This window comes from Nicotiana tabacum, chromosome 3, assembly GCF_000715075.1.
Source record: "Nicotiana tabacum cultivar K326 chromosome 3, ASM71507v2, whole genome shotgun sequence".
Classification (NCBI taxonomy): Eukaryota; Viridiplantae; Streptophyta; class Magnoliopsida; order Solanales; family Solanaceae; genus Nicotiana; species Nicotiana tabacum.
Window position 1 is genome coordinate 207,171,604 of NC_134082.1, and position 8,483 is coordinate 207,180,086.

Sequence of the window (8,483 nt, forward strand, 5' to 3'; positions counted from 1 at the left end):
ATTACTATTAAAATTGCTCTCTCAATTGAGATTATCAATAGTGTACATGGTGTCAATGGATCGTTAAGCTTATGACTTTGGCATTGACACCCTTTATAAACCCACACTTTGATGGAAATGAACATGAAACAGCCCATACAACTTGATTTTGGTAATCATCAGAGCAAAGCTATAGCTTTATATTAATGTCGAAAATGATCATAATTACAAACTTTGACTTGGGTGGTTACTGTGTTCTCCACCAAATCCAGTAGTTGAAAATTTGCAGAATTAAGCACTTCACATGTGAGCATTTAAGGCTAAAGCATGCAAATTTCCAAAGCAATTGTTGCCCACATACATTGTTAAAGTAGGATAGCTACGCCTGAGGAGTGAACCAAATGTAGCATGTGAAGTTAATAATCATATTGAAACTTTTCTATATTTGGGAGATGGGCGATTCCAGCGTGTCACAGGGTGTATTATCAAATGGAGAGTGTCAAATTTCTCCCCTATATTTCATATTCAAATAGATCTTTCCATTATTCAATGGTTCAATATAACCATTATCAATAATCATTTTAAATGTTAAATTAATTCACTAGATGCACAAATCGTTTGTGAGTAATTTTTCCCCCTCATCAGATAACTAAGATAGAGAAATTCGTCATGATTGTTACAATATTTACGGATAGCTATTACTAGGTCACCTGCCTGATTAGGGTTTCCATCCGAATTTGTACTTGAATGGAAACATATTGAATGAAAAAGATTATTACTTTTAAGCAATTCCTGTGATGATCATAATGATGCGTAAAAAAAAATGCTGAAAGTAAAGAAATATACACGTACGACCTCTAATTTTGAATTTAAATTCAATTTATCCCGTTATTTCTTTATTTATATCATAAATATACATGTGAAATTTTAATCCAAATTTTGAACTCATTAAAGTTAAACTGATATCTGCCTCTGTCTCGTATCGGGTATTGTATCAGAAGATATGCTCGTTGACTTTGATCCTTTCTAGGTATGCTCGAAATTAGTTTCTAGAAGGTCAAAATAATTGTTTGTCCCATATCTAATTGACTTTGATCCTTTCTAAGTATGCTTGTTAGTTTCTAGAAGGTCAAAATAATTGTTTGTCACATATCTAATCCGTCCAAGCTACGAATATCTGTAAAGTTCAGATAATAAACCAAGTAGGGATTAGAGAAAAAGTAATTCTTAACGACTGGAGATAATGTTTTACGCATTATCAACATTCAGAAAGTTTATTGTGTAATATAACTCGAACTTGTTCGCCTGCTCAATATTGGAAAATAAATAACGCCAAGTAATGCTCTGAAATTGCGAGGCCCTATTCGACTTAAGGGAGTACATATTTTTCTTGTCTAGCTAAAAAAAGAAATTATATTTAATTGAATAATATATATATCAGTTTCATAATTAAACTACTCCATATATTAAACTTGACTAAATGAGAGTGTAACGAATATGACAAAAAAACAAGCTAGTCATCTTTCCTAGAATTCAACATACTAATCTTAGTATAATAAATATTTCGATTCTTAGGAAACACGAGGTTAAATGATAGACACTTATCATATTAGAAAAGAACGAAATTCCTCTAAGAATAAGCTAAATATACACTAATGTTAAAACAGTCATACCTGGCCCAAAAAAAAAAAAAAGAATGTGGATGTCACATCCATACCTAGGTAAAATTCTAGTACTTGGGGTAAGAAACAAAAACATAATGCAACAAATAGAATCCCCAAATGGAAAAGCAAAAAAATTCCTTCTAAATTAGCAAATCGTCATTTTCATCAAAAAGCCAACTCTCCAGCATTACTGACAAGGGTACTTGATCATCCACTTCTCTTTTACTAATTTCACAGTGTAATTTACCAGCCTCAAGTGTCAAACTCTGTGAAAATTGATCTGAATTTGACTGTTCAAATGAATCGAAACTGGAAAGTGACTCAAATTCCTCGGTGGTGGCATTGTTATTACTTGAGAGTTGAGTACTTGATGAAGCTTTCGATTGCTCAGAAATGTTTGTTGAATCACTTCTGGTCCATTGTTTAAGCAATTTGGCTATGTTTTCAGCACTTGATGCGTAAGTAGAAGTAGACACTTTTCCTTCTTGTTTTATGTATGAGTAACAGCCAAGATTTATAGGCTTCACATCAGTGGTCGTATATTCAGGAATTGGGCTTGACTTATCCAGTGACAGGGCATTTTGTAAAGCTTGTTTGGCTGTGTTTATATCAGTTTGAAGTGTCCTTTCCCACTGGCCTCTCGAGGTTGAGTTTGATGGTGATAAACAAGATCCATCTTTAGAGTATAAATCACTTGATTCGAGCTTTTTCAACTTTTTCTTTAAATGAGTATTCCAATAGTTTTTGACATCGTTGTCTGTTCTCTCCGGGAGATATGAAGCTATGGCAGCCCATCTGTTACAGGGACACAACAATTAGTTAGTAACATAAATTTATATATTCTTTAATTGAACTTAGTACCAAGGAAAACACGTAATTATTACTCCCTCCGGTCCAAAATAAGTAATTTTTTGATTGTTTTCACACATATTAAGAAATTAACCTTTTAATATTAATTAGCAATGAAATTGATCATATTAACCTTTACTATCTCTTCATATAAACATATGCTCCAAGTTAATTACTTCAACGGCAATGTAGGAAAAAAAAAATTAATTCTTTCTTGAAATCTGAAAAAATTACTTATTTTGGATCAGAAGAAAAAAGCCAAAAATTCACTTATTGTGGACAAGAGGGAGTATTATTTTTGAAACAATTACTCCTAAACTCTTCTAGTAACGAAGAATACATGAGCAGAAATTGGCAACATCTCATTCTGTCAATGGAACAATATTCTTACACCCCATATGTACAGTGCTTGAAATCTAAAGCATGGACAATATAAAATAGGTGTTCAATATTAGGTAAACCAAAAATCAGGATGAGTCTGTTTATGAGATAAGAATTGTGTAAGACCATATAAGAGACAGCAACACGTCTTATTAACCAATATGGGACAATCTTATATCAATCGAACATCTAAACTATAAAAAGACAACTCGGTGCACCAGGTTTCCACTATGTGCGGGGTCCAAGGAAGGACTAGACCGCACGGCTTGAACTAATGACCTCCTTTTCACCTTTTCACGTGACATCAACTTTACCCGTCCCCTAATATTTCAAACCCGGAAAAAAAAAATACTACTACAAATTAAAAAAAAATAAAAATAGGTGTAAGGGAATGAGAGTGTACTTGTTGCCTAAGAGAGCCTGAAGCTGGATAATCATTTTCTCCTCTTGATCAGTGAAACTGCCTCTCTTAATTCCCGGTCTGAGGTAATTAGTCCACCTTAGCCTGCAGCTCTTGCTACATCTGCGCAACCCTACATGAAAACAAACACTTGAGTTAATTAACTCATTACACTTTGAAATATCCAATATTACTAAACTCAGATTATGAGAAACAAAAGAAATTAACCTGTATTAGTGGGAACTGCTCTCCAATTCCCAGGACCATGTTCTTGAACATAAGAGACCAACATAATATCTTCTTCAGGAGTCCATGGTCCTTTCTTCACCCCTATTTTATCACAACAAGGTGGTCTACCCATCTCTCCCCTCTGTTTTCAACTCTTTTTGTAATATTCCTCGTCTTTTTTTATATATACGAAAATGGGTAGTCTTCTAACTTTTTCTTCTCTTCTTGGAAAAAGCAGAGACAAAGGTCTAAGGGGCTAAGGTTTGTTTGATCTGCATATATAGAAAAAAAGAAGACCTGTTAAGTGATGTGAGAGACAATACGCTGACCCGAAATTAAATTAAATAAGTATAGGAATAGTGAAAAGAGTCAAAAGGTGACAGCAAGAGCATTTACTTTTGCCATGGGAGCTGATGAGCTAAAGTCAGCGGCTTCTCTTTCTTTTTCTGCTTCCTCGAAACCGCGTGGGCATTCAATGTTCTCTATATTATTGCTTCTCGCCATTAACAATCCTAATTAAGGCTTTGTATGCTTTTTACTAGCTCTACTGCCTCATCAATTAAAGCTAACTGTGGTAACACTGATCCAAAGCTTTCATAGACTCATTGTAATTTAACAACGTTTTTTTTCCCTATTTCTAAACAAGAGTTGTTTTCAGGGAACAAGGGGTTCCTTCCTTTATATTTTGGACTCTGCTCTACCCTGAAATGAGATTAAGTAATTAAAAAAAAAAGGCACTTCAGTGGCGGAGGCAGGATCTCCACGAAGGGATTAAAAAAAAAAAATTGTACCTAGTGGGAATTAAACTCATGACCTTATGTAGATTTTGAACCTCCTTGACCATTGAACTACACTTTTGGATTGTGTTAAAGGGGTACAAAACTTAATATAAAAAGAGGTAAAAAACAGATTTTGTCTTATATATACAGTGTAATTTTTCGGCGAATGGGGTTCATCCTAAATCCGCCCCTGTATGGAGAAGGGCCATATGCCAAAGGTATAATGTAGTCAGCCTACCCTAATGCAAGCATTAGTGGCTGATTCTATGGCTCGCACCCGTAATCTATAGATCACACGAAGACAACTTTACCATTGTTCTAATGCTTCTCTTCAGATTAAGTAGAACTACTTTGTTAATATTAGCGGGCTAGTTCTGTTGGCCCTTTTTTGTTGTTGTGGCCATATTCAAGTTAGGTTGCCCACATTTGATTATTTTATCAGATATTTCCTACTTTTCACCGGCACATATCAAGTAACTTTATCGTTTAAAGTTTAGTTATATGAAAAAAATCCCTCTATTATTTTTGTCTATGTTAGAATTTGAACCTTGATCTTCAAGATTAGAACTCACTTATTGACCCCTAAACCACACTGTCGTGCGCTTTTGATTTTATTAGCACTTATGATTCGTAAAATCTAATACTGTACAACTACAAGGCCAGAGTTATAAAACTTGATTATCTCATGCATATAGCAAGCCCAATTAAATTACATAATAGAGACACAATGACATTCATATGCGTATTAATCAGCCGGCTCAGCCTCCAATTAACGAGCAACACAGACAGTGAGTACCTTTTAAAATTTAATGGAAAGGCTACCCACCATTATTTGCATTCATTCATAAGCAGGAAGTGATTTGAGTGTATATATCACGAGGCTAGTGCTTCATGGACTTGGATCTAGGCCGGGACCTGAGTAGTTGTTAAACAGTCATTTAACGAGAGGACCCCTCTACCACCTCTGTTTGTAAAAGGTGGACACTAAAATCTAAATTCGTATAAAAAGGACAGTAGAATTTGAAGGGCTACGGCTAGTGAATGACTAATTGATTTTGCAGTTTGAGATCAATACTTTTTTCTAGCTATACAATTCATATGTTTTCACGAAACCCATAACAATTCTCTCCAATCTCCATCGATTATCCTAGAACATATTTTAAAGGGAGATTTCGAACTTTGGAAACTCCTCCTCCTAAGAGACATATACACCTTGAGAATATTGTTTTGTACATATAAATAACGAAAATAGCATGGGCTAGCCGTTTTTCGACTGATTATCGAAAAATAGCTAGCATTTGCAAAGTCATTGAAAAATAGTCACTGTTTTGCTAAAACACGAAAAGTTCCAGTGTAATATGAGGGATTATAGAACTCCTACTTATAAACTTCCAACATTTTTTGTAGGAGCTCCAGCATACGAAAAGTTCCAGCATAATATGCGGGATTATGGAGCTTCTGCGTATAAACTTTCAGCATATTATGTTGGAACTCCAGCACATTACGTTGGAATCTCATATGTAAGAAATTCGAACTCCCGCATATTATGCTGGAATATTTCTGGATTTGTAAGGGTATATTTGTTCAGATTTTACTTTTACATGAAAATGTGGTTAAATTTCGATTACTTTTGAAACTATGACTATTTTTCAACTCCCTGTTGTAAATCGGCTATTTTATACACCCCCCCCCCCCCAAACCCCAAACCCAAAATAAATATACTCCAATTTAAGCCATAGCAAAGTCAGTGTCCATTCTTGGGCCGAATTAGAAATAGTCAAATAATACATGTTATTGATTCTGAAACATACCATGCTTACTTGCATTCCTTCTTTAATTAAAAATGAGAAAATGGCCATCGAGTTGAATCATATACTGGATCATGAAATAGCAAATTATTAGACATTTACAGAAATAGGTCATCCTCCATTACGTCAAAGCACTGTCAACTTCTCTACATTGGATTGATTGCAGACGCCAGAATAAAATTTCGTATCTTCTAGTCTTCTACAATAATACAACATATGAAAACAAATCGAGTTATATGTCTTAAATGCTTCTTTAGTCATCTTACGAACATGCAACCAGTGTTTTGCGATCTTCCTGCGGATTCTCAAGGAAAGTTTGGCAAGTTTAAACGCAGAGCCAAATTCAAAATATTAAATCAATGGGCGTGAATTATCATTACATTCGCAACTTATTTATGATAGGTATAAAATTAAATGAATGTGCGTCAGTCTAGTTGTGGGGAATGTGGAGTCAGCAGCAAGGTCAGGACGTAATAAGGTGTAACCAATTGGAGCTGCAACTACCATCAATCTCATATACTTATGTACCTAGTATATATTCTTGATTTTAGCAACCAGCAAGTAGCAACTATTCCTGCTCATTTATTCTTGCCTGTGTGAATATAGGTGGATTGAATATGACTAATGTTACACGTTGATTATGTGATCATCTTATTCTAAAAGGATAAGTGTTTACCCTAAAAATTTGGATAACAATTAAACTTATAATGGGGTTTTAAGGATATGTGATTTCACCTAATATCAATTGATAAATGTAAAGATAAGTGATGCAAATTGACAACAATATAAAGCAAACCAGCATTTGGACAGATCCCTCGGGCTCGGACACCCTCGAGCTAGTTATACTAGAATAGTTAAAAGCACAATAAGCTGATGAACAAGAAAGTAAGCTGAGAAATATTATATTGCTTTGATATTCGTGAATGTAAGGTGTATTGGTCAAAATCTGACCACTTCGATTAGGGCGGTCACGACCGCATTTTTGCCACCGGGTAAGAAGCCAATAGAGTCAATCCAATCCCTCTTTTAAGACATTCCACACAACAACAACCAGGAGACCTTACGACCCCAAGCACGCCAAGGTCGTGGCAAGGGTAGGAGAGTTTTTCGACTATATATACAAGTGCAAGTAAGCCCCAAAGGGGGGGATTCCGAAAAAAAGAAAAGAGATGAACAGAACTCCACCGGAAAGGGGAAGAAAAGAGGGCTTTCCGTATGAAGAAGAAGGAGTGAGCTCAATCCCTGCACCCCAAAAAGGGCAAAACAATTGTAATTCTTCTTCCCCCTCTACGGAGAGGGAAGACTGCGCTCAATTTTGAATAAGATCTTTTGGTGCTCTACTCATCTAATTTGCAATTGCGGTCATTCAATCTTTCGATCCGGTATTAATTAAGTTTGACTACGATTTACTCCTTCATCTTTGATTGATTTGCTTAAAAAGAGTTAAAAATCTTTTGAGTCAAACAATTTGGCGCCGTCTGTGGGATTTCCTAGTGAAAACTCCTAGTTTTTCCTGGATCGGAGCTAAGAAACACGAGAAGAGAGCTCAACTCACACCAGATTTGGAGGCAGCGCGCTGAGGGAAAAGAAATCAAACAGATTCGCAAGGTCCGGAACTCCCCGCTCTATCAGCTTCGAATATCTCGGACAAGGCGAAAGGTGTTGCATTCCAGTTTATCCCCTTCTCTCAAAGCCGTCGGGAAGAGGCAAGGAACATCTTATCCTCATCCCCCATACTCCGTCAAACCAGGTATACATAACCCATGCGAGTGAACGAACGCAGGGGTACCTAGACTGAGGAACTAGAAATCATTTCGGCACAGCCGAAACCCTCCCGATCGACGGCGTCTTAAAAAACGGCAAAAATCGAATAAGAAACTGTAGCACGCGTGCAACGCAAGCCTTTGCAAAATATTGACACCACGTGTCCGTGGCGTTGAACCATCTGATGCGAGCAATGCTGACCAAACTAGGACTTCTGCGAAAAGTATTCGCCTACAAAGTAAAAGCAGGATTCGACCTCGTTCGAATCACGACGGGTTGTTATTTCGACAAGTTCGGAATAACACCCTTAAGGCTAAGGGCCTTCACCATCAAAGTAAAAGCAGGATTCGACCTCGTTCGAATCACGACGGGTTATTATTTCGATAAGTTCACAATAACACCCTTAAGGCAAAAGACCTTCGCCATCAAAGTAAAAGCAGGATTTGACCTCGTTCGAATCACGACGGGTTGTTATTTCGATAAGTTCAAAATAACACCCTTAAGGCTAAGGGCCTTCGCCTTCAAAGTAAAAGCATGATTCGACCTCGTTCGAATCACGACGGGTTATTATTTCGACAAGTTTGGAATAACACCCTTAAGCCTAAGGGTCTTCGCCATCAAAGTAAAAGCA

General features: G+C 36.4%; 1 protein-coding gene across 1 annotated transcript; it reads right to left on the reverse strand.

Moving 5' to 3' along the window:
* Nucleotides 1-1,586: 1,586 nt before the first annotated feature.
* On the reverse strand, nt 1,587-4,146 carry LOC107823807 (myb-related protein 306-like). Its single transcript, XM_016650517.2, has 4 exons — nt 3,898-4,146; nt 3,502-3,773; nt 3,277-3,406; nt 1,587-2,438 (listed from the first exon to the last, which is right to left on the reverse strand). The coding sequence occupies exons 2-4, from the start codon at nt 3,632-3,634 to the stop codon at nt 1,784-1,786; spliced, it is 918 nt and encodes a 305-aa protein (XP_016506003.1). The 5' UTR covers nt 3,635-3,773; nt 3,898-4,146; the 3' UTR covers nt 1,587-1,783.
* Nucleotides 4,147-8,483: the final 4,337 nt, after the last annotated feature.

Coding starts and splice junctions, on each gene's coding strand:
- LOC107823807 (XM_016650517.2), bottom strand. CDS start 3,634: ATGGGTAGACCACCTTGTTGTGATAAAATAGGGGTGAAGAAAGGACCA. Junction 3,407..3,501: donor AGCAGTTCCCACTAATACAG/GTTAATTTCTTT, acceptor GTTTTCATGTAG/GGTTGCGCAGATGTAGCAAG. Junction 2,439..3,276: donor CAGGCTCTCTTAGGCAACAA/GTACACTCTCAT, acceptor TCCCTGTAACAG/ATGGGCTGCCATAGCTTCAT.